Consider the following 26,628-nt stretch of genomic DNA (forward strand, 5'->3'; position numbering starts at 1 on the left):
AAACAGTTTAATTCTTAGGTAAAGCAGTTTTTGGTATGTGTCTCTATACAGTCTCTAAGAAAAGTATTCTGGGAACAAACAGCAAATACCTCAATAAGATGCTAATGAATAAAGAAATGCTGTTTGGAACAGTGCAAGGTTTTAAAGCATTTCAGAGGGTCAGTGACCACATGATCGTCTCTTCATTTTGTAAAGAGCCCACTGGCTAAGTCAAATCCACAAAGAACAAGGCAGACTGCCTCTATCCAAATTCTTGCCTAAGAAAGATGATTAGCGCTAGAATCATCCCACTATTTTACCTTATTACATATTTGGAGTTTAGCTATCTTTACTTCTCTGAATCTACTTATCTATCTATACATCCGTTTATCTCCTAATTGCAGCAAAATTATTTAATTCCTTTGAGTTTCTTATTATAATATGGAAGAAATTTTCTTTTAGCTACCTCTTATTACCCAGATCATGGATTTTACATAGCTTGGCTGATGTCCCTGATTTGTTTCATATTGCATTTATATTATGACTTCTCTGGTAATAAATTATATTTGATCTAAACACTTAATTGGGTTATGCTTTTTTGCAAAGACCATTTGTTTTTGCAATTGCTGTGAAAACCAGGTGGGACCAAGTTTCTAACAGCACTGAACTCTTTCTATGTGAATTTCAAAGCAACTTCGAAATTGTTAATTTCAAGAATACATCTTTAAACATCACCCACCTTATTAAACATCTTTAAACATCACCCACCTTATTATTAAGTGTTTGAGGTGAGAAAGAAGGATTCAGATTGGACCTATAGAAATAGACTAGTACCAAAAACCTCAACCTCCTGGCTTGATAAGTAGTCCTTCAAATACTGAGCAATCCCAGCTATTATTTGGTGATTTTTTCCACTGTTTTTCAATATGGTATGCTAATAACACTTGATAGAAATATCTTTTATTGTAGAGCTAGTCACATTCATGACATTCTAAAAATATTTTCTAAGGAATTCCGAGCCAGAAGATAAAGCTATCACACATTTAAAACAGAACTTTGCAAGTTATTGCTACAACTGTGTTCAGAATTATCCAAGAGTTTTATTATTATTATTATTATTTGAGGTAACATTGATATTTATAACACTATATAAGTTTCAGATTTATCCAAGTGTTACTTCAGAGGCAATGACCCTAAGTAACAGCTGAAATGCAGATTTTTTTTGTTTTAAATGTGGACATTTAATTCTCATCTGAGCCCTGTTACAGTCTTATTCAAACCAGCCAGACAGTAAAGCAGATGAGGACTCTGTATAATTTTAATGGCTGTGCTCTGAGACATACTTCAAAACGGCACACCTGACCCCCCACACTATTGGGATGCTGCTTCTCTGCCTATGAAAACTTCCTGCTGCCCTTCCGTTCGTTTGCAAACCTCAAGCAGCCTAGAGTTCTTGTGATTTCTGAGACTCCAAAAGGAATCTTGGAGAAAGCAAAGACCATGCGACAGGTTTGGGGAAGAAGTCTTCACCTGCAAAAGAAAAACGAAGTTCAGGTTTACTAGCCCGCGGGCCGAAGATGCCCGCCCGGCAGTTCCTAACTCCTTTTTAGCGAAAGGCTACCTGATACTTCACTTTACTCCTCTCTTTGGGAGCCGCGGAAATTTATATTCTTTCAACTCTCTAGACATTAGTCCAGTGTCCCCAGCTCGTATTTTTTCCGTCCTCACTGCCCCGAGCCCACCCCTTCTATCAGCTCACCGCGCCAAGACCCTGGTCCAGGTTTGGGGACAGTTCAGAGAAAGATGAAAAAGATGACTCAGTTGGGAAAGGGATAAGAATAAGGTGGCCTGTGGCTTGGTCCAGAAATGCCGGTATTACTTAGGCACATCGGAGGGACAAAAGTTTCCTTTGTCAAACTAGTGACCACGTGGCGCTATGGCGGTCACCACCAGCAATCCCATCAGACTGCCAGGCGCGGACCTGGGGACGCGCCAGTCATCTCCTGCGCTGGCCAAGGGGAGCCCCGAAAAGTGGGGGCACCGCGGGAACATGAGAGAGCCGATCTGGAGGACGCAACCAGGCGTAAGAAGGTAGCTCCGGGAGCTGCCCGAAGGGCGGGGTTCCCAGCGGTGGGCTAGTGCGGGATGCTCGACGCGGGGTTCCCGCGGTCGGGGCGCCAAGACTGGGGTCCCGGGGTGGGAGTGCGGAGGGCAGGTTCCTGGGGGTAGAGGAGCGCGGAGTGCCAGGTTCCAGAAGCAGTGGGGTACAGACCGCGGCCTTCCCAGGGTGGGGGCGCGGAGGGCGGAGCTCTCGGAGTGGGGCGGGGCGGGGCGGGGCCTTGGGGGCTGGGCGGGCTCGGAGGCGGGGTTCCTGGGGCGGCGGGGCCCGGGCTCCTGGGGGCGGAAGGGCGCTGTTCGGGGGGGCGGGGCGGGGGCGGCGCTCGGGCCGCTGGGCGGGGGCTGGGGCCTGGGCCAGGGCCCTGGCCGGGGCGGGGGCGGGGAGCTGCGGGCGGGCAGGGCATGGCGTCCATGGCGGCGGCGATTGCGGCCTCGCGCACGGCCGTCATGAGCGCGAACCGGCCTCTGGACGACCGGGAGCGGAAGCGCTTCACCTACTTCTCGTCGCTAAGCCCCATGGCTCGGAAGATCATGCAGGACAAGGAGAAGATCCGGGAGAAGTACGGGCCCGAGTGGGCGCGGCTGCCGCCGGCTCAGCAGGACGAGATCATCGACCGGTGTCTGGTGGGGCCGAGCGCCCCGGCGCCGGGCGACCCCGAGGAGCTCGCGCGCTTCCCCGGCTTGCGCGGGCCCACGGGCCAGAAGGTGGTGCGCTTCGGGGACGAGGTAGGTGCGGACGGGCCGGCGGCCCCTCCACCCTTCCCCGGCTACGCGATGCGCCCGCGGCCGGGCGGACACCTGCCGGCTAGCAGCCCTCCCCTCCAGACGCGCGGGCAGGGGCTGGAGAGAAGGCGCAGGAACCCGGGTGGGTGGAAGGGGCGGCCTGGAGCCGGAGGTCGGGGCCTGGGGGGGCTCCCCGGGGGAGTCTGTGGAGAACCGCCGAGAGAAGGAAGGAGGTCATTCAAGACCCTCCATCTAGACCTGCCCTGACGGGCCGCATTGGACACGAGACTTCTCCCAGAGCTGGAGGCAGTTGCTGGAAGCGAGGCAGACCAAATTGGCCGCAGCAGGGAATTTTAAGCCAGGCCAGCCTAGGTTCTAATCTATTCTGCCATTTAGCTGTCTGGCCGTGGGTGACCTAACCTTTTAGAGCCTCAGGTACCCCCAAGAATAATAATACCCACCCCAAGCCTACTAGGGAAGGTAGTCATTTTATACATAATAATATTGTTAATATTTGCGATGAGTTGTGCGGAGAGAGTGAAATTGTCAAGCAAGATAACAAGAATAAAGAGGTGCCTTCCGAGATTTCCCAAAGCCTAAGATGTTTCCGAGTGAGCCCCATGTGCAGTTTTGTTTTGGGAGTGAGTGTGGTGGCCCCTCTTTTCCGTTGAAAAACACTGGATGCGTTTAAATGAGCTGTTGCAAACCTTTGGTGCATATAAGGGCATGTCTGGGCCTCTGACCTAGACACTCTGCTGGGACTTCTAGAGGGATGTTCACTGGAGGAAGAAACCCTGACGCTAGAAAAAACTCAGGGATGACCCATGGAAACTCACAAAGGCCAGAGTGTTCTGTGCTGCTCAGAAAGTTGGCTTTTTCCTGGAAATGTGTTTAACTAAAACCTGTTTGGTGCCAAATTTGTGGCTCTTGGGCTTTTCAAACTCAACTTTTGGTCCAAGTCGAAAGCAGCAAGCAATATACAATGAAATGCGCATGCTTTGAGGCTGCAAGGATGAGGGGCCTAGCTTGGAGAGATTTTCTGAGGAAGTTGTGGACTGCAGAAGGAATTCTAGTGGAGAATGAGGTTTTAATCTGATTTTCAGGCGTGGGTGTGCGGAAACGTTGATTAATACAAAATGTTTGTGGTCATAAACCCGCTTTAATGTGAGAGATGTGTGAGAGGCAGAAATATGCTGCCCACATGGCTTTATTCTGAGAGGATGAAAAGTCTTCATTGGATTTTAAACTCTAAAGGCTTTGCCAGGAAAAACGAGGGTGTGGTAATGGAATGGATGAGAATATACATTTAAAATGTAATCCCAGAGCTGAAACATATTTAATGTGAAAATAAGCATCTCTAAAGATGTTTGCAATGTTGGTGCTCAGATTTGGGTGATGGAAAAGCAGTCAGCCCCTCTTGGAAACGTCATGAGTAAATAAACTGTGAGAGGAAATAAACCTGCAAGTACTTACAGATGTTGGAGAGTCACTGTCATTTTCCTTTAGCTAGCTGCCTGGCTAAGAATATCCATATGCCTGTTCATCATCAAAAGGCCTGTGCCATATTGCTGATAAGATATGACCAAGTGGATTGTGTACTCTGATTTCTTAACTGGGTACCAGACTGAGCCATTTGTGAATTTGTAAACCCAAAGCAATTTAACAGCCAATAGAACTTTTTGTTGTGGTACTTGCATATTCTTCCGGGAGCACAAGAGCCCTGTTTTTCAGAACTGAACTTAGCTTTGCAAAACGGCCTGCCTGGGAGCATGATCTGCAAACCTGCCAGGCTCTCAGCGTGAGTGGCAGAGACACAGTGAGTTTGAAGAAAGTTACAGAGGAACATTGCCCAGAGCTTTTTGTCTTTTGGGCTACAGTGATTTAATCCCACTAGAGAGTTTAAAGTGTGTTACATCGACTTGGCACCAGAGTCGAGTTGGTGGTCTCATGCCCAGGAGTACAGGTGTTCTTGGAGGAGGGTTGGCTCCTGGGCACAAGGGGTGATGATGGGGACAGGGTGGGGGTACCCCCTCTGTAGGCTGCTGGACAGAGTAGCCTGAATAGGTGGCCCCAGGCTTACCCAAAAGGGCCCTGAGCCAGTCTGAGTCAGCTGCTCTGTCCCTTCCTGTTTAATCTGCCTTCAGATGTAGTCTCTGTGGCCTCCACAGCCAGTCTTGGAACAGAGACTGCTCCTTGGGCTCCGCCACTGCCAGCATCCACAGTTGGCTCAATGAAGGCTGGGTGCTCAGGTGGACCCCAGCTCTTGCTTTAGCCAGTGTCTGACCCTGGATGACAAGCCGGCGGGGGGGGGGGGGCTCGTTGATACTTGGGAAAGACCACCTGGGTTTCTGGGTTCTGAGGGCCTTTTCTAAGGCTGTAACACGAGGCGCCTGGGCTTGGTTGTGAGTCTTGGGTTTGCTTTGGCTGCCCATCAACTAACTTTTTGACTGTGGTAATTCATTAATGTCTCTGAACTCCTACAGTGGGAAGAATAGTAACAGGATGATAGAAGAGCTTATATGTAGGAAAGGCCTATGGGACTAAAAATGGCTGCTGCTGCCAATGGCAAAAATGTCAGTATTAAGGTTGTTAGCTGTAGTCTGTCTGTGTCCACTTTTGAAAATCACTGTCGTGAAATAAATTCCTCCCATTGCTAAGCTTAGAGTCGGCCGTGTAGAGTCCCACGTGAGAAGGAGCTCTGTTCTGATGAGCTCTGGGGATTCACCTTGGGGCACATATTGAAAGCTGGGCTTGCTCTGTCCACAGTGTGGATGTGAGGTGCCCTGACTCCTGATCAGCCATCATTCCAGCCTCAGATTGTTCCCCCCTTTCAGCTATCATGAAGGACCAGGACATTGCCTATTTCTTTGAATAGCCTCTATCCTGTCGCCAGTAACATTTTTGCATCCCAGACAGCCACATTTTACGTCAGATCATGCGAATACAGCCTTCAAATGTGACTGTCATCCAGGCTTCGTTATGTGTGGCAGGAACAAGCAAGTGGAAACTTACTTGTGTGTTGATGGTCATGGATCTTGGTGGCAGGGAGTGTGGTCAGGGCTCGGCTCACACGTCCAGTTGGCACATGTGGGGCTGCTCTATGTAGGACAGGTGTGGCAGCATGCCATCTGTGCGTTTGTTTGTACGTTTGCTGTCTGTAAAGCAAGAGGACCAGTATCCAGGCCCAGATCCACCCTTGCTGGGAGGACAGGCCTGACGCAGAGAGGGAGGCTGGCTGCCTGCTTTTGAGCATGGAAGCCGTGAAGGGTTCTATCAGTTTTTTGGTTCTTACTACCTTGGCAGTCAACCGAGTGACTATTTCCCTAAGCCTAGTATGTTAGACACTAGAGCCATTCATTCTTTAGGGTTGCTTAGCCTTCCTAGGTGGCTCAGTGGTAAAGAATCCGCTTGCCAATGCAGGAGACGCAAGAGATGCAGGTTCAATCCTTGGGACGAGAAGATCCCCTGGAGGAGGAAATGGCAACTTGCTCCAGCATTCTTGCCTGGAAAATTCCATGGACAGAGGAGCCTGGAGGGCTGCAGTTCATGGGGCCACGAAGAGTTGGACATGAATGAGTGACCAAGCATGCCCAGCTCACCAGACCTTTCTGGCTTACAGGCCTTGCTTGGAACAGACAGGGACATTGGGCGTGCCCTTTGCATCACATGTTTGGTCTGGGCATTAAGGCATGTTTGCAAATAGGTGCTTTCAGCAGTTTGACTTGCCCTGTGCTTCTCAATTCCTGCCTTCTTCCTACAGCAGTAAAAGTCTGGGGAATGGCTTATTTTGGGAGATGAAGAGTTTTCATCTAGGGAGATTTAGGTATCACCCCAGTCTGCCTCCTGTTATCAAATAGCAAAAACAGAAAACAAAACCCTGACTTTCTAGGCATGTGTAGCTCTCTGCACCCTGCCCTTACTCCCAGATTCTTGCCACCGATCTAGCAGGATCTGAGAATTCAGGGTTCTGAGCTCCGTGCCACAACTAGGCTCCAGATAAGACATAAGCAGGTGAACTCAGAAATTTGGGCAGCCAGAGTGTTGCCTCTCATGTACCTACTTGCCTGTTTCACCTCTTTATAAAGTAAGTGGGGCTGGGCAGGAAGGATGTTCCCATGTGCCAACCCTAGGGGCCCGGATCTGGATTTTGAGTGCTGGAGAATGTGGGTTGTAAGCCCTGGAGCCAGACAGCTCCACCTCCTGTTCAGCAGCTTAGCTTGACCAGCTGCTGTTGGAAGGAGGTGTTCCCCCAGCCTCTGTGTCCCTCCCCCTCCTGCAGGAACCAGAGGACTGGCTGGCTTATCTTTCACTCCACCTGGCCTTCACCTCCTTTTCTGGGGCTGTGTCTTGGCCTTCCTGACTCCTGCAGGAAGTCAGGAGATCGCCTGCAGGCCTCTGAAGGCCCCTCAGTTTTCCACAGCCCCGCCGCCTGTCCAGCTCCTGCTCCCCCATGGCTGGTGAAGCACCCTTCCCTGAAGTGCTCAGGAGGAGGGGGTCAGTATGGAGCCCCCCAGTCAGCAGACTTTGATGAACTGCTGGCATCCAGGCCATGCCCTTTGGGCTGCCTGTAACAAGTCACCTTGCCCTCTCTCCTCAGGGTCTAGGAGCTGGACAGCCTAGATGTTTGTGTTTTAAAATAAAATTAATTAAGTGTACAATTTCTAAACTGACATACCTGTGTGTGCATGTATGTTAAGTCACTTCACTTGTGTCTGTCTATTTGTGACACCATGTACTGTAGCCTGCCACGCTTCTCTGTCTGTGGGATTCTCCAGGCAGGAACACTGGAGTGGGTTGCCATGCCCTCCTCCAGGGGATCTTCCTGACCCAGTGATCGAACCCGCGTCCCCTGCATCTCCTGCATTTCAGGTGGATTCTTTACCGCTGAGCCAGCAGGGAAGCCCACCGTACCTGTATATTACTGTTAAAAGTTTCAAACAGTGCAGAAGCAGCATTATGAAGCAGTTGGTAGTCCTTCCAGAATGCTCCTCAATTATTAAATCTTCTTCAGATTTGAGTTTGGTTGGCTCTGTGGCTTCCTGATGCAGGACTTGTGATGTGTGAGGTCACCTCTTCTCCTTTTGCTTCAGCAGCTTGGCTTTTTATTTTTCAGCCTTTGGCCCCCAAGTGAGAAATTTGAGAGTTACCTTTTCAGTGTTTTGGACTTTTTTTTTTTTTTTTAAGAAAGGTGGAATGTGTAATTATGAGTCCCACACTTCTGTCCGGCAGATGCATGCGTTCTTTAGAAAAGATGACAGGGTGGATGTGGTTTATCAAGTCCTGGTGCCTGTGCCCTGGCTCCAAGCAGGAGTTGAGAACGTGGCCGTGGGTCCATGTTCACCTCCACAGGCTGTGAGGAGGAGGCTGTGGGTCTCTTCCCCAGGTTTCCCTTTGCAGACAGGTAGTTCTCTGTCCAGAGAAGCACCTGGCCTGGGACCCTGCATAGCTGGTGCCTCTGGAAGAGGAAGGGTATTGAAACCCTCCCCCTGGGAGCTGAGGCAGCTACACTGGCTCCCCCTGCCCCTGCCCTTGGGTGCGTGGCCCCGTAATTACCAGGGAACAGGTTTTGCAAAAAAGTGAAATGACTTGCTCCTTGTCTCCCAGGGTGAGGGGCAGAGCTGGGAAGCTTATTGGCACATGTGAAGTCATCTTGTAATGGACGGGAGTTACTTTGACATTCTAAAGTAAAAAGAAAAAAATCCGTTTCTCAGAAAAATAAATCAAGGCCAGACCTGTCTTAAACTTCCTACTCCGTGCTCCTGTTTGTTTCCTCTGGCCTCCCCATCCACCTTCAGTGGCCACCTTGGCACGGAGCTTTTGTTTTTGCTAAGGTCTGTGGAGGCCTGAGTTTCTGTGCTGTGTTCCTGGTGGAACCTGTCCATTAGTTAAACTGTAACTCTTTTTCGGTTGTCAGAACTGCAGTTTTGTTCCTCCAGTGATGGAAACCGTCTTATCTCAGCAGAATTAAGTGTATTCAATGCTGCAGGTCAAAGGGGAAAGCATCTATTCCATAAATATATAAACAATAGTCCCTAAGAATAAGCAGTTGGTTAAAAAAAAAAAGAGCATATTCTTCTCCCTTACTCCTTCCTTTTTTTTTTTTTAGTGAAATTTATTTTTCAGAGCATTGTTAGGTTCACAGCATGACTGAGCAGAAAGTACAGAGGTTTCCATATACCCACCTCCTTATACATGCAATCCCCCCACAGAATCAACAGCCCCCCATCACAGCGGTGCATTTACTATAATCAGTGAAGCTACACACCGTCACCCAGTTCATAGTTTACATTACAGTTCACTCTTTTGTAAAATGTATATTTTCCACTATTTTTTAATAATCTATTTAAATAATTAATTTTTGGCTGCGCTGGATTTTAGTTGCTGGGCACGGACTTTCTCTAGTTGCAGTGAGCAGTGCTCACAGTACTCTTGGCTGTGGTGTGCGGGCTTCTCACTGCCGTGCCTTCTCTTGTTGCAGAGCACAGGCTGTAGGCGCTGGGCTTCCCTGGTTGTGGTGCATGGGCTTAGTTGCTCTGCAGCATGTGGGATCTTCCCGGATCAGGGATCGAACCCATGTCTCCTGCATTGGCAGGCAGATTCTTATCCACTGCGCCACCAGGGAAGCCCTATAGTTCACTCTTGATATTGGACATTCAGTGGTTTGGACTAATGTTTGAGGACTCAATTCCATCATTATACTGATAGTACCATACAGAGTATTTCACTGTCCTAAAAACCCTGTATGCTTTTCCTGTTCATCCCTTTCTCCCCTGCAGTCCCTAGCAACTGCTTATCTTTTTACTATTACCATAGTGTTGCCTTTTCTAGATGACGTGGTTGGAATCATGGAGTCTGCAGCCTTTTCTGACTGTCTTCTGTCACTTAGTAATATGCATTAAGTTTCCTCTGTGTCTTTTCATGGCTTGATAGCCCATTCTTCTTAGCACTGACTAATAGTCTACAGCCTGAATGTGCCACAGTTTTCTTAGCCATTCATAGCCATTCACCCATGAAAGGACATCTTAGTTACTTCTAAGTCTTGGCATTTATGATTGAAGCTGCTATAAGCAGCCATGTGTAGGTGTTTATGTGGACCTAAGGAGATCCAGCCAGTCCATCCTAAAGGAGATCAGTCCTGAATATTCATTGGAAGGACTGATGCTGAAGCTGAAGCTCTGATACTTTGGCCACCTGATGCGAAGAACTGACTCATTTGAAAAGACCCTGATGCTGGGAAAGATTGAAGGCCAGAGAAGGAGATGACAGAGGATGAGATGGTTGGATGGCATCACCGACTTGATGAACATGAGTTTGAGCAAGCTCTGGAAGTTGGTGATGGACCGGGAGGCCTGGAGGGCTGTAGTCCATGGGGTCGCAAAGAGTCCAACATGACTGAGCAACTGAACTGCAGTTTTCAACTCATTTGGCTAAATACCAGGGAGTATGATTCCCTCCCTTCTGTTTTTAACATGCTCCTGTTTGAGGTACAGACTGACACTCAGCAGACCGTCAGGAAGAAGGTGCTTGATGCAGGATGTGCCAGGAGGCCCGGGCCAGCTGACATCCCTGGAGGGATGAGACAGCAACACAGGGAGTGTCTGTCCCTCTCCCGTAGACTCTGCCATCTGAGCGTCATTTCTCTAGTTTGGAGTATTTCACAGTTAAGCCACGATGGCACCATCTGTCAATTAACTGGAAACTCCCCCAATTTATGGACTTAGGAGGACAATGATAATGTGTGGTTCCTGTGAGCACTGCTTCTGAACCACTCAAGAAAAATCAGATGTATTTCTGGGGAGCTTAATGGTTGGGATTCTAACTTTTAGAGACTCAGCCCTCTAGGTGGCAGGAGAAATTTAACAAACAGCACACCATATTTTGACTCTACAATATCAGAGTATTTATGATTACATACTTATTGTAGTTATGCAGAGGCATTATTAGAAATGCTGTTGCAGTAGTTGTATGTAATCTTTGAACTCTGGAAAGAAGGAAAAGAAAGCAGCCATTTAGTTCAGTTCAGTCGCTGAGTCGTGTCTGAATCTACAACCCCATGGACTGCAGCACTCCAGGCTTCCCTATCCATCACCAACTCCTGGAGCTTGCTCAAACTCATGTCCATCAAGCCATCAAACCATCTCATCCTCTGTCATCCCCTTCTCCTCCTGCCCTCAATCTTTCCCAGCATCAGAGTCTTTTCCAATGAGTCAGTTCTTTGCATCAGGTGGCCAAAGTATTGGAGTTTCAGCTTCAGCATCAGTTCTTCCAATGAATATTCAGGACTGATTTCCTTCAGGATGAACTGATTGGATCTCCTTGCAGTCCAAGGGACTTTCAGGAATCTTCTCCAACACCACAGCATCAAAAGCATCAATTCTTTGGTGTTCAGCTTTCTTTATAGTCCAACTCTCACATCCGTACATGACTACTGGAAAAACTATAGCATTGCATAGACGGACCTTTGTTGGCAAAGTAATGTCTCTGCTCTTTACTATGCTGTCTAGGTTGGTCATAGCTTTTCTTCCAAGGAGCAAGTGTCTTTTAATTTCATGGCTGCAGTCACCATCTGCTGTGATTTTGGACCCCCCAAAAATAAAGTCAGCCACTGTTTCCACTGTTTCCCCATCTATTTACCATGAAGTGATGGGACCAGATGCCATGATCTTAGTTTTCTGAATGTTGAGTTGTAAGCCAGCTTTTTCACTCTCCTCTTTCATTTTCATCAATAGGCTCTTTAATTCTTCAGTTTCTGCCATAAGGGTGGTGTCATCTGCGTATATGAGGTTATTGATATTTCTTCCAGCAATTAAATAAGCTGGGTGACAGTGTACAGCCTTGATGTACCCCTTTCCCCATTTGGAACCAGTCTGTTGTTCCATGTCCAGTTCTAACTGTTGCTTCTTGACCTGCATACAGATTTCTCAGGAGGCAGATCAGGTGGTCTGGTATTCCCATTTCTTTAAGAATTTTCCAGTTTGTCATGATCCACATAGTCAAAGGCTTTGGCATAGTCAATAAAACAGAAGTAGATGTTTTTCAGGAACTCTCTTGCTTTTTCAATGATCGAGCAGATGTTGGCAATTTGATCTTTGGTTACTCTGCCTTTTCTAAATCCAGATTGTACATCTGGAAGTTCATGTACTGTTGAAGCCTGGCTTGGAGATTTTTGAGCATTACACTGCTAGCACGTGAGATGAGTGCAGTTGTGCAGTAGTTTGAACATTCTTTGGCATTGCCTTTCTTGGGGATTGGATGGAAAACTGACCTTTTCCAGTCCTGTGGCCACTGCTGAATTTTCCAAATTTGCTGGCGTATTGAGTGGAGTACTTCAACAGCATCATCTTTTAGGATTTGAAATAGCTCAGCTTGAATTCTATCACCCCCACTAGCTTTGTTTGTAGCAATACTTCCTAAGGCCCACTTGACTTTGCATTCCAGGATGTCTGGCTTTAGGTGAGTGATTACACCGTCATGGATATCTGGGTCATGAAGATCTCTTTTGTATAGTTCTTCTGTGTATTCTTGCCACCTCTTCTTAATATCTTCTGCTTCTGTTAGGTCCCTACCACTTCTGTCCTTTATTGTGCCCATCTTTTTATGAAATGTTTGTTTGGTATCTCTGATTTTCTTGAAGAGATCTCTAGTCTTTCCCATTCTATTGCTTTCCTCTATTTCCTTGCATTGATCATTGAGGGAGGCTTTCTTATCTCTAAAGTAGCCTTTAGACGTGATTTGCTGAGGCCTTTAGAGGTGATTTGCTTTCTGCCATAAGGGTCGTGTCATCTGCATATCTGAGGTTATTGATATTTCTTTAGCAGCATTTAGATGTGATTTGCTGAGGCCTTGCAGTGTTTAGGAGACTGTTTGCTTTGGTTGATTATACTGATGATGTAGAGCATGGTTTTGCCTGCTTCAAAGTGGGGTAGGTGAGAGCCAGCCTAGAAAACCGCGGGCCTCTTGTGAGAGCAGCCAGCATCCAGGTTGGTTTACTAGAAGTCCTTACTTGGGAGCAATGAGAGCTGTGTAGCAGTATTGATTGAGGCCGCCTCTACAGGTGGGGTGGCCTGGGCAGAGAGGTGGGCGCCTGAGCCTTGGAGGTCAGCACGTGCAGCCTGCGTGGCCAGGTGCCTCCATGAGAAGCGGGAGTCAGGTGTCCTGTGGAGGACTGACGTAGGCGAGCTACCCATGGGAACCGCTGCATTAGAATGACTTAGGGAGTTGTTGGATCATAACCGGGTGGCAGCAGTGGTAAAGAATCTGCTTTCCGATGCAGGATATGCAAGTTCAGTCTCCGGGTCAGGAAGATCCCCTGGAGGAGGGCATGGCAACCCACTCCAGTATTCTTGCCTGGAGAATCCCCGTGGACAGAGGAGCTTGGTGGGCTACAGTCCATGAGTTTGCAGAGAGTTGGACATGACTGAGCACACACACTCAGGGAGCTGTTGGTTTTCTAAAACTATGTCAGGTGGGACCCACAGCTTCTGCCTGTTAAAACAGCACCGGCATCTGGTTCTATCACTTCATGGCAAATAGATGGGGAAACAGTGGAAACAGTGGCTGACTTTATTTTTCTGGGCTCCAAAATCACTGCGGATGGTGATTGCAGCCATGAAATTAAAGGACGCTTACTTCTTGGAAGGAAAGTTATGACCAACCTAGACAGCATATTAAAAAGCAGAGACATTGCTTTGCCAACAAAGGTCCCTCTAGTCAAGGCTATGGTTTTTCCAGTGGTCATGTATGGATGTGAGAGTTGGACTACAAAGAAAGCTGAGCACCAAAGAATTGATGCTTTTGAACTGTGGTGTTGGAGAAGACTCTTGAGAGTCCCTTGGACTGCAAGGAGATCCAACCAGTCCATCCTAAAGGAGATCAGTCCTGGGTGTTCATTGGAAGGACTGATGCTGAAGCTGAAACTCCAATACTTTGGCCACCTGATGCAAAGAACTGACTCATTGGAAAAGACCCTGATGCTGGGAAAGATTGAGGGCAGGAGGAGAAGGGGATGACAGAGGATGAGATGGTTGGATGGCATCACCGACTCAATGGACCTGAGTTTGAGTAAACTCCGGGAGTTGGTGATGGACAGGGAGGCCTGGCATGCTGCGGTTCATGGGGTCGCAAAGAGTCGGACACGACTGAACAACTGAACTGAACTGAGGTGATTCTGATTTACAGCTAGGTCTGAAACCTTTAAGCTAAGAGTGCTCTTTAGAGAGCCTTGAATCTGGTGTGTATGAATGGCACAAGCAGGGACCCAAGACCAATAGGGGCCTAGGAAGTGGCCATCCCCTCAGGCTACCTGGGACAGATGTGCCAGAGAGGGGGTGTCTGCAGAAAGGTGCAGTTTTTTCGGGTTTAACGTGGTCCCCAGCCTGTCCCTCATTGAGGCCGGAGAGGAAACAAGACTCTCAGAGTGCTTCAGGGGTCTCCGAAGCACTTCTTTTGACTGTTGTAGGAAAGGTACCTCTCCCTGTCTGCCGGCTGCTAGTGACCTGGTTTTGTGGAGGGGAAGCTCAGAGTTGCTCTGTAATGCCCATGCTCCTGGCCCCGCTTCCTCAGGCTGGCCTGTGGGCCCAGCCGAGGGTCGTCCACTGTGGACACTGCCATCCACGGGTGCTGTCCCCTACGCTGGAGACGAAATGAAGTCTACTGGCTCTGAAGTTGGGAAGGAAGTTATAAAAGAAGAAATGACTCATTAGTATCCAGTCATAGAGGAGAGGCTAATATTTATAACATTTCACCTTTGAAATGAATTTGAAGTCCAGAATTTCTCACTTTAGATTAGTTTTGGAATAGTCATGACTTTTACAGATAAACCAACCGATTCTCGATGAGTTACTGTCACCAAATAATTTCAAAGGCAAGATGACCAAAATCCTTAAAAATTTTAATAGTGAAAATTGCATTTAATGTACAATGGAGTGGATTTCAGGGTGTCTGGTATTGGTTGCAGCTTGTGATGTGTTGGGAAATGTTCAGCATCTGGCGTCAGGGCAGCGAGGGGAACAGCCCTGCTGTGGAGCACCCGCTGGTTGCCATGGAGATGCTCCCCTCGGTCCTGTCCAAGCCCCACGGTGGCTCACGGAATCAGAGCCAGTCAGGGAGGTGCAGCGACCCCACTGTGTGTTGTTACAGATGGATGCACTTTCTATCTTGCAGGTACAATAGATATAAGTAATGTCAGGAGCATAGATGATAGCAAGACAGACTGAAGTAATTAGGAAATGATGTTTTTAGTGTTTGCTACCCTTGTCAGGTTTTTTTTTTTTTTTTTTTTTTTGGAGTGGGGAGGGGTCATTTTTATTTTGGAAAATAAATTAATTTTCAGAGCAATGTAAGGTTCCCAGCAAAAGTGAGTAGAAAGTATAGATTTCTGAAATACTCCCTACTGTCACACACGTGCAGCCTCTTCCAATACCAATGTGGCCCACCAGAGTGGGACATTTGTCACAGTGGATGAACCTACATATCATTATTGCCCTAAGTCCATAGAGTAGTTTCACTGTCCTAAAAATCCTCTGCCCTCTCATCCCTCCTTCCATTTAACCCTGGCAACCACTGATCTTCCTGTCTCTATGATGTTACCTTTTCCAGAATGTCGTGTAGTTCGAGTCATATAATGCATTCAGGTTTTTGAATTGTGGTAACATACTCATGACATAACATTGACCATTCTCACCCTTTTTTAAGCGTACAGTTACGACATTCCCAGTGTGGTACAGCTGCCACCACCACTGTCCACTTCTAGAACCTTGCAGTTCTGATGCCGGTTTGCGTCCCGCGGCCTGGAGAGCCTGCGCTGGCTGCCAGGGCTGTTAGTGGCTGGAGTCTGCAGCCGGGCAATGGCTGACATCAGAGCTTCAATCGCGGTTTGGTTTGGCGTGTTTATTTTTGTTGAGTGCTTTTATTATTTTTTTATGAGCTTGGAACTGCAGAAATCTAAGGAATTTGCCCCTTGACTCAGCTTCTTGCTGGAGCAAACAAAAGATTATTGACTTGACATCAGGTTGTGGAGAAATCACAGGGTGCCCCTCTGTCTGCAGCCCTTTTAGAATTTAGGCCAACATGGGCTTCAGCTGGAGCCTGCTGGCTTACCACGCTCTAGGCTATGTCTTTGCTCCTAAGAGTCTTTTTCTTTTTTTTAAACAATAACTAATTCCTTATTACTCCATGAGTACATATACAAATTTTAGACATCTTATCCATTTCAATCAGAGATGACTACCAATAAAACTTTCCTTTCATGTTTGTTTATCAGATTTTATAAAATATATTTACTGTTTCCCAAATTCTTCACCAAGGAATTATGAGGAATAATTCTTTTAAAAGTATACAATATGTACAAGAATGATCAAATATAGCTCAAATGAAGCATTGTTATAGAAAGTGTATTTCATTGGTTCCCTCTGATACTCCTGTTCGATTTTTTGTTTATTTCATGTAATATTGTTTTTTCATCTTCATTTTTTCTTTCATTAACAAAATTACCTAAGGAGGAATACATTTATAACTTGTATATGTATATTGGTAGGGAAGAAGATAGGCCAGGAATACTGTAGAAAAAAGCTGGAAAAATAGAAAAGAAGGTTGTTCCTAAGAGTCTTGCACTCATTCACCTTCCAAACTCCCAAACCTTCTTACTCTGTTCTTTGCAGATTTCAAAGGGACTCAAGCTGCATAATTAATATTCAGAGGATTGATCGTATCACATGAGAAGGGATGTGTCCTGCTTTTAGCCAGTGATCCTGCTCCCTGTCTGTCTCTGCTTGCCCACTGAATCTCCACACACCTCCTCTGTCCCCTGAGGTGGCCACTGGGTTGTCTGTGACAACACATTTGCCAGTTGGTTTCCCTTTGTCATTTTTTCACTGGTCCAAATCTAGAATAAAGGGGACTTACATCCCATCAGCCTCCTTTATTTTTCCCATCTGACAAAGTCTTTCTTGTATTGCTTCTATGAGGAACTTAGAGGGTCCTGAGATCGTAGAATTTTAAGGACTTTCAGGTCATTTAGCTCAACTACACTTTTCTCCCACTTGCTGACCACACACACCTGGACTGAGGGCCCCCTTAGCTGAGACTTGTTAACTCATATTTCTACTTTTGGAGGGACACAGTTTGTAAATTATAGCGTAAACGTGGGCTTAACTGCACAGTGGCGACACAGTTGGCCCATGTTGCCTCATGTTTTTAGTTTTGCCTGAGAGTCAGGAGTGATAGGAGACATAGCTCAGAGACTGAGGCTGGGAATGGAGTTTGTACTAAAAAAAGTGGGCCCTTTACAGAACTGGGCCACCTCCTGGAGGAGGGGGAGCCAGGTGACCTACCTCTAGGGAGTAGGAGTGCTTCTGGGTGGGAAGACGCCATGTCCCTGGGGTGCTTTATGCAAGGACAGTCTCAATTCAAGTACTTAATCCCATTTTCAATCTGGATCGCCCAAGATATCCCAGTTTTTGCTTCAGAAAATATGATCCCCAGTAGAAGCTGGGCCCAGATGAGACATTTGCTAGTATAGGAATACAGGTGGAAGGGTGGAGAAGTGGCCAAGGGAAGGAGATATTTACAAGCCTTTATTTAGGCTGGTGGACCCAAGGTCAAATCTCGTGACTATTTTGAAGGGCTCCTTTTATCCTGTTCTGCTTGTGAGGGTCAGAATGATTCTGAGTTTTCATTATAATTGCATTTTCTTCATTGATTTGCTGATCATTGCTTTTGAGATTTCTGGGAGGCACTTATTAGGATTGCGGGTGGGGCTCCATTTAAAAATTGGGTACTGGTGTTGACTGCAAATAATTTTCTGACATTCTTTTCACTGTTGTTCAGTTACAAAGTCGTGTCTGGCTCTTTGAGACCTCAGGGACTGCAGCAGGCCAGGCTTCCCTGTCCTTCACCATCTCCCAGAATTTGCTTAAAATCATGTCCACTGAGTCAATGCTGCCATCCAACCTTCTCATCCTCTGTTGTCCCCTTCTCCTCCTGCCCTCAATCTTTTCCAGTATCAGGGTCTTTTCCAATGTGTTTGAAAGCATTCCTTTCATATGTGACCTCATTTAATCCTCACAACAACCCTGCAAGGCAAGTGTGATTCTCCTTTTACAGATGGGGAAACTGAGGCTCAAAAGGCTAAGTCATCATCCCCTGGCCACATGGCTAATTGCTGGTAGGGCTGAGACCTCAGCCCAGAAACCCTGTTCCCTTTCTGCTCAGCTTCCCTGTCACCAAGTTTGCCCTGGGACTCCCAGGCATCCATCTAATATCTGCTTGGCAGGGGACAGGCATGCCTGGCAGCTTCAGTCCGCAGAGTGAGGGGAAGCCAGATCCAGAAGGTCAACATATTCTCTGCAGACTGTGATGATGTCAGGCTTGTTCAGAGCCAGGAGTTGGGATTCTTCCTAAATTTTGGTTCCCCCATGGCCTTGGGTGGTTGTTTGCACAGGGTATGTTTGGGTTTGGATTTCAGATTTATTCTTGAATTTTTATTTCAGGACATAACTTGGCAAGATGAGCACTCTGCCCCTTTCTCCTGGGAAACAAGGGTAAGTTGGATTATATTTAGATTTGTTTATCTTTTATAAAAGTGATGTGATTAGGTATTTTCCTTTCAGCACTTGGGAGGTCAGATGCACCCTCTGCTAGTAGGAAAGGATAGGAGGTGGGGCGGGGCCTGTGCTAGGTTAGATGCTAGGTTTGGTGATGGATTTAAAGTGAGGGGGTTGGTGGCACAAGGGTCCGTATGACAAAGCCTTGAGGGAAGCTTTTGGTGGGGGTGGGATAAGAGCAGCTTTTATTAAAATGAAATCAGAAGGGCAGCAGAGGCAGCAAGTTGGGTGGATGTGGGGGCAGAGTGCAGATCCATCAGAATTGCCTGGAAGAGTCAGCTCTAAGGCAGAGAGTCCTGAGTGGAAAAGAGGGAGAGACTGTTCTTTGTACCTTGTGAAGTCGGAATAGCCAGTGGATACACACGGACAACTCAACCTGGGTCCCTGAATGCTGGTGTCCAGTCATTCATTCATTGTTATCAGTGTTACTGTTGCTGAAGTTGCTTAAGAGTATCAAGCTTCTCTGGGTTGATCCATTTCCCCATTCTCCCTAGTTGTCCCAGAACAAGTGCATTAATAAGTAGCAAAATGACCAAAAGGTAGGTGTCTCAAATCCAAGGAAAAAGACCAGGATTCTCTGAATTCTAGAACTTTTGCTGCTGTGTGTTGGAGGATCCTTTCCATGATGGAGGTGACTATAATGGCTCAGTGCCTGGACTAGGGCTTAGGCTTGAGGTCAGATCAGGGCTTTCAAGCAGGATACTTGAAGGGGCTTGTTCTTGTCCCTGCAGTTGTTCATCCCAGTAGAAATGGCCTCCATGGGGCTGTAGGAAGGGTGGGTCAGAGTGGGATGAAGCAATGAGAGGGTCTGCAAGTGACTCAAGTCTGAGAGGCCCTCACGTCGGGGTCTGTGTCTAAGAACAAATGACGGACTTGACAAGGGCCTGTCTGGATCCGGAGAGCTGGCGTCCTTGCCCATAGGTGGCACTGTAACCAACAATGACTGCCCCAAGTGATGCGATGCTCCTGGGATGAGGAAGCCTGTGAAAGCCAAGGTGACTCTTATGTGGGAGTTAGGAGGTGGCTTTTGAGAATACTTAGCATTAATGCAGATGAACATGTTCATTCGGCAAGCACAGACTCCTGCCTTCAGGGAACCAGAACGTTGGGTCCTAAACGTCCTAAAAATAAAGATGCAAACATCTGCATCCTGTGTGTCTTTTTATTTTTATTTTTTTTAATTTCTGAGGCAGATGAATAACCTAAGTCTAAACAGAGGGCAGGGTGAGCGACAGAGTTCTGCCTGGAAGCTGAATCCTTCAGGATATGGACACTGGTTAAGGGGTGGCTGAGGGTGGGTGGGAGGGAGCCAGGGATATGGAGGAGCACCCTGGAATTGCAGTTTCAGAGCTCTGAAGTCCGACAACAAATCCCTGGTCCAGTAACAGGGCAGAGGTAGTTGGAGGTGGGTGGAAAGTACATCGCCACATTGACATTCATCAGGGCACCACTCTTGCTTTTCTGTGGGTCCCCCAGATGGGGACCTGAGAAGCACGAATCCTGTAGATGACGTCTAGTAACAGGCAGATGGGCAGTCTGCAGGTTGGAGTGGACAGGGCACAGAAGGCAGCACAGATGTTCCAGGACTGGGCCATAGGTTTCATGATGTCTCAGTGATAAAGACTGAGAAATCGGATTAGTTAAAATGCCCCGAGCCCTACGTGCATTGTGCTCCCCTGAGGATATCTGCTCTCATAAGAATTTAGCTTGTTAAGCAACTCCTGCAGCTCAATTCCAGAAAAATAAATGACCCAATCAAAAAATGGGCCAAAGAACTAAACACATATTTCTCCAAAGAAGACATACAGATGGCTAACAAACACATGAAAAGATGCTCAACATAACTCATTATTAGAGAAATGCAAATCAAAACCACAATGAGGTGCCATCTCACGCCAGTCAGAATGGCTGCTATCCAAAAGTCTACAAGCAATAAATGCTGGAGAGGGTGTGCAGAAAAGGGAACCCTCTTACACTGTTGGTGGGAATGCAAACTAGTACAGCCACTATGGAGAGCAGTGTGGAGATTCCTTAAAAAACTGGAAATGGAACTGCCATATGACCCAGCAATCCCACTCCTGGGCATACACACCGAGGAAACCAGATCTGAAAGAGACACGTGTACCCCAATGTTCATCGCAGCACTGTTTATAATAGCCAGGACATGGAAGCAACCTAGATGCCCATCAGCGGACGAATGGATAAGAAAGCTGTGGTACATATACACAATGGAATATTACTCAGCCATTAAAAAGAATACATTTGAATCAGTTCTAACGAGGTGGATGAAACTGGAGCCCATTATACAGAGTGAAGTAAGCCAGGAAGAAAAACACCAATACAGTATACTAACGCATATATATGGAATTTAGAAAGATGATAACAATAACCCTGTATGTAAGATAGAGAGACACAGATGTATAGAACCGACTTCTGGACTCTGTGGGAGAACACAAGGGTGGGATGATCTGAGAAAAGAGCATTGAAACATGTATATTATCAGTTGTGAAACAGATTACCAGTCCAGGTTGGATGCAGCAGACAAGTGCTCAGGGCTGGTGCACTGGGAAGACCCAGAGGGATGGGATGGGGAGGGAGGTGGGAGGGGGGATCAGAATGGGGAACACATGTAAATCCATGGCTGATTCATGTCAATGTATGGCAAAAACCACTACAATATTGTAAAGTAATTAGCCTCCAACTAATATAAATAAATGAAAGAGAGAAAGAATTTAGCTTTCTAAATGTTCGCGAGTCGGCCCTTTGTGGGATGGGCTGTTTCTTCTGTTACTAACACAATGCAGACGACGTTCTGGGACAAGGAGGGGGCAGCGCCTGGGGCAGCTGCTGTGAGTGAGGCTCAGTGTGGGAACAGATGCCGGGAAAAGGTCTCTAGAACAAAGTGTGCTGACATAATCCAGCATGGGTTACACTTGTGCTGGTGTTAATTGTCACAGATGGCATCCAAGTCTCCTGGGAACCTGCATAAATCAAGAAGGCTTGGTAGAATCACGTCGATTTGTTTTGCCCATTTTAACTTGTATCTTTTCAGTAAAAGGTATAGTCTTTGTGGCTCAGAATTCCATTTCATGTTCCCTTCCAATGAGAGAACCAGCTTATTTCATGAATTGGTAGGCTGGCTATGTCCTCACCTGTCTGTTTGAGTTCTCAAAATAAAACTTATGTGGTTTAAAGTCAGTACTTTGTAGGGGTAACAGAAAGTGTTCCAAGGAGCAAAGGACCACACCCCAACCCTGTCCTTACCAGTCAGCATTCCACATTCACCTCTTCCCAGCCAAAAGTCAAGTGCCTGCCTCCCTGAGCTGTCACACTCTTCCTTAGGACTTAAAGACTCATGAGAACTTCTTTGGAGAGCTGCTTGCAGGAGGCAGGTTAGCCATGGCAGGGCGGCCCTGACCTCCAGCTGCAGGGCTAGTGGCCCTTCATCATTTGAAATCTTTGATACATGACAGACACCCCACTGCTTTGTGGCTTGAAACGTTCATTTCTTTGCTCCTGACTCTGTGGGCCAGTGGTCTGGGCAGGGCTCAGCCAGACTGTTCTTCTGCTGGCCTTTCCATGGACCTGCTACCAAACAGCTAATGGGAACCAGCTGCTCGAGGATAGCCTCTCTTCCATTTTCCGCTGGGGCCACATGTATCCAGTGAGCTGCTTGGTAGCTGAAGAGTTCCCCTGGGTGAGAGTGCAAACCGACAAGGCCTTCCTAGGCTTAGGCTTGGGTATCAAAGTGTCCCCTCTGCTTTGTTCTGCTGGTCTAATTGAGGCCTAGTCCAGCTCAGATTTGGGATTTGAGGACATACATTGTAGCTTCTGATGGACAGCTGCAGAGAATTTGTGCCGTTTTGAATCTAAGACTCCATGCTCTGACAACCCTGACACCAGATCATTTTATTTGATTGTCTATCATCCACTGATTTTTTAAATTTTTGTTTTTAAATTTTAATTGTTATAAAATATACCTAACATAAAATGTGCCATCTTACCCATTTGTGAGTGTGCACTGTTGCGCAGCCATCGCCACAGTCCATCTCCAGAAGTCTGTGATCTTCTTGAGCTGAAACTCTATTCCCTATAAGCAGAAACCCCCCTTCCCCCTCCTCCAGCCCCTGGTAACCATCTTTCTACTTCCTGTCTCTATGACACCATTCATTGATTTTTCAAAAATTCAGTAGACTGAATTGATTGATTATACATTGATTATACATCTACTCTGGGTTAGACATTATGCTTAAACTCAGAGATGAGTAATCACTTGCTCTCAGAAAACAGCCCAGTGAGGGGATGAGTGCATCTGGGGACAGGAGGACAGCTTTAGGCACACAATCACTCCTTCAGTTATTTTCCCTCTTGCAGTTAACACATATCTACATGCACATTGGTAGATATGATCTCATGCCTTCTGCAGCTGTTCACTCCAGCAGACTTTTTTCCCCGATTTTCTTTTTTGGCTGTGCCACACGGCATGTGGGACCTTAATTCCCTGACCAGGGATCCAACCCATGCCCCCTGCATTGGAAGCACAAAGTCTTAACCATTAGACCGCCACTTCTGCAGACTTTTAGTGAGTGCCACTCAGGGCCTTGCTCTTTCTCAGCTCTGATGCGGAAGGGGGGACTTCCCTGGTGGTCCAGTGTCCAAGACTCTACTTTCAATTCAGGGGCACAGATTGGATCCTTGGTCAGCAGCCACCAAGAGATTAGCTGAGGCTGGGGTCAGCCTGACCCAAGGTCATGACTGTCCGGTACAGAGTTAATCTCAGGGATTTGGGATTTCTTCCCAAGTTTTGCACCTCTGCCTAGGCTCCTTCCTTGAGGCTAGCTTGTGGCAGAGGACCTCTGCAGAGACCTGCCGAGGATGGACAAGCTAGTGTCGTCTGTCCCTGAAAGGCAGCTCTGATCAGGACAGGCCTTAATGCTGGGCAAGCACAGTCGATCTTCCTTGGCTCCTGCTCAGTCTTCTAGCCTGCCCTCCCCTCCTGGGTCGCTTCCTTCGGAGGCTGTGCCAGGTCGGGGGCCTCTGTTGCTCTGACCTCTTCCCCATGGAAGGGAGGCTCAGAGGCAGAAGTGCCCATTGTAGCCGGTGAGGTGCTCTTGGTCGTCATCTTTCCCCTCATGCGTCAGCCTCACAGGTGTGCTAGAGCAGGGGGTTCCTGCAGGGCCTCACGGTGGATTCCTGTCTCATGCTCCTGAGGTTTCAAGAGGAAAACACTCAGCCTTGGAATGTTCCACAGAGGGGAGGAGAGGATTCTTGGCATTCCTAGTCCCTCTGGGCTGGGGAGTTTAGAGGAGACTCCTACAGGGGCAGGTCAGGCCCTGGCGCTGGGGAGCTGGACCCTGGGGACCCCACCCCCACTGTGCTTTCCTCCCCCAGGCTGTCTGGAATTTTCCTCTCTGTCTGCACGAGTTCTTCCCCTGAGGTTCAGCTGCCTCATTGGGGATAGTAAGTAAGCTGGGTGGGAATCAGCTCCTTGATCTCTAACGGTCAGCATAGACCATGCCCGGAGTAGGGAGGCCTCCTAGCCCCTCTTCAGGAGAAGAAGTAAATGCCTGGGCACAAAAGCATCTCCATACACTGAAGTCCACACCAGCGATTTGCAGGCACGTCCAAGTCTTCTGCCCTGGGAGGTCAGTGTCACTACTCCTGATGTGGGCCAGGACAGCGGGGCTCACAGAAGGCTGTAACTGGCAGGCAGGGGGAATCAGTGAAGAGAGACTGGAGCTTAGATCTGCCTGTGGCTTGCCGGCATCTCCTGCTCATGGGGAACAGAGGGAGTTCCATCAGGTTATCCATACATGGAAGGTTCTCTGGAAATCCAGTTATGGCTCTGCCTGGCTCTCCCTCTTCACTGCCAGCCCAAAGTTTCTGAGAAGCAGGGGGACGTGGAGCCGTACCATCCCCCCGTCACAGAAACACTCCTGCTTGCAGCCCCTCACTTCCCAGCAGTGAAGTCTCCCTCCTCTTTCCGAAGCCCCTGTGCTGTCTCTCACTTAACTTCCTGAGATTCAGAGTGGAACTGTGGCCCCCTGCTCTTGACCTTTCCAGACTCTCATGGGTGCAGGAACCTGTCAGCCCCTTCAACCCAGGGCCCAGCCTGCTTCTTTGACCCCAAGGGTCCTTCCTGCTGGTCGCTCCTGCAGCCCTCAGCCCTGTCTCCTGTCTCCTGCCTCTGTGCCTGGCCCAGTCCCCGCTCCTGCCTCAGCCCGCCCAGCCCACTGCCTTCCTCATGCAGGTTCAACCCGCCCACAGGCCCAGAGCAGATCCTGTTCCTTATGGTTTGCCCAGTCCTCTCAGCAGCCTGGCAGCTCCCACAGGCCCCAACTGTGGTGAGCACCTTGGGGACATTTCCTTGACAAATCCCGACAATGTGCCCTTTTACCCATGAGGAAACTGAAGGCTGAGTGAGGTGTGTGGGCTGGGTATCCGAGCCCAGACCGTACCCTTCACCCTGAGCTGCAACCGTCCCCCTCCCGTGTCCCCTCTGAGGAGCACCCCACTGGACAGGCACGCATTCGTGCTGTTGGTACCGGTCTTTGCTGGGGCATCTTATCCCTGTGAGGTGACAAGCTCCTGGAGGGCAGAGGCTGCTCTTCCCGTGACCTGATGACTGCAGCTCCTCACACCCACCTCCTGTTGGGCATCTGTGGGGTTTTCTCCAGGCTCTCGTTGCCATGGAGCCCAACAGCATGGAGTGGAGCTGGACTGCCCATTGTCTGCCCGGCTCCCTGGGGAAAACACCCAGGGCCTCGGGATCAGGGGCGGGTGGTCCCAGGCTCTGTCTGCCAGGCCCCACTTGCCTGGGGGTCTGACACCCCCAGTCTCAGTGGCTAGGGCCTGCTGTCTCTTCTCCAGGTTGTCATTCTGCTAATTTTGAGATTCTAAGTTTTTAGTATCTTCCCTTCTTCCTCTTCCTTCTTTGGAGGGGGTGGTGGGGAGGATAAATGTTAAATGGTTTGTGAATTTATGAGGATTTGCTCTAGTAAACTATTATATTTTCTAACAATGTTTCTACAGCCTTTGTCTCAACAGTTTAGACCTGCCGCAGGCTGCCAAGCCAAACAGTTAGTTTTGGCTGCCTGCACCCTCCTTTACTGAAATATTACACATTCCTCTCCAGTGAGTGGAACGTAAAAATAGAGCCTGGTCTTTCTGTTGTGGTCTTTCTGTTTTTAGAACAGACATGGCCAGCTGAGACCCAGGTCCCCACATGGGCAGCTGACACCAGGCTTGGCCCAGCTGGCCTGAGCCCCTGGGTACACAGCGCTGGGCTCTCGCCATCACCTGGGAGGTTGCAGGTGGGGTCCTCAGCATCATTGTGAGGGGAGAGGGCTTCCTGAGTACTCCCACCTCTCCCGTCTCAGCCCTCTTATGTGAGACCATGGGCTTGAGGCCCCCATGGGCTTGCTGTCTGAGTCGGGAGCTGTTGACCTTGGGCTGCTTTTTACATGAGGCCCCCCATTGCTGGACGCAGTTCGGTGTGGCTACCAGGCTCCTGAGAGCTCTTCCTCTGCACCTGGAAAACCTGACTTTGTTCCAGGATGGAGGACATCACATGAGAACTTCCTCACTTTCTAGCTTTCATCACAGGCTCTGGAGGCGGTCCCCCTGCTGACCTGTCAGGTTCCGAGGCTGGGCTGTCCCCTCCAGTGTCAGAAGACCCCCTTTCCTCGCCTCAGGGGTGTGGGGAAAGGTGAGGCCAGAGATCTCTAGGGCCGCCTATGGGACCGCACAGTGGCCACACCATGGCCCTGCAGGGAGTATCTTACTCAGACTGCACGTCTGACAGTGGGCCAGGATGGGGCTCCAGAGTCTCACTCCCTTCCGGGCACAGACACTGCCTGCGTGTCCCAGCTGCGGGCACTTGGCTTACACCCCTGGTGGCCAGAGGAAGGCGGGAGGGGGCCAGTGCCCAGAGGGCGATACTGACCTCCCCCAGGGAGCTGAGATACCTCTGACCGAGCAGAAGAGGAGCAGAGCCCAGTAGCCTGCATTTATTGAGCACTTACTATGTGCCAAGTCTGGTTCTAAAACAACAGTCTGGGGAGGTAAGGATAATCATTACTCCGTTTTAACTGGAGAAGAAAAGAGCCCAGTTTTGGGTTGGGTCACTGGTGTGTTTGCCCTTTACTGAGAGGAGCAGGTTCCGGAAAGAACATGAGTCTCCTACATTGCAGGCGGATTCTTTACC

The 26,628-nt window shown here is 48.4% G+C and overlaps 1 protein-coding gene across 1 annotated transcript in view; it reads left to right on the forward strand.

Annotated features, from left to right (window-relative positions):
• Positions 1 to 2,471: 2,471 nt before the first annotated feature.
• C15H1orf198 (chromosome 15 C1orf198 homolog) overlaps positions 2,472 to 26,628 on the forward strand; it is a 35,301-nt gene continuing 11,144 nt past the window's right edge. The window contains exons 1-2 of the mRNA XM_061161516.1: positions 2,472 to 2,823; positions 18,309 to 18,359. Of these exons, the coding sequence (XP_061017499.1) occupies positions 2,500 to 2,823; positions 18,309 to 18,359 (375 nt within the window). The 5' untranslated portion in view covers positions 2,472 to 2,499. The remainder of the gene's footprint in view (positions 2,824 to 18,308; positions 18,360 to 26,628) is intronic.

The sequence above is a fragment of the Dama dama genome, chromosome 15 (genome assembly GCF_033118175.1).
Source record: "Dama dama isolate Ldn47 chromosome 15, ASM3311817v1, whole genome shotgun sequence".
In the NCBI taxonomy this organism is placed as follows: domain Eukaryota; kingdom Metazoa; phylum Chordata; class Mammalia; order Artiodactyla; family Cervidae; genus Dama; species Dama dama.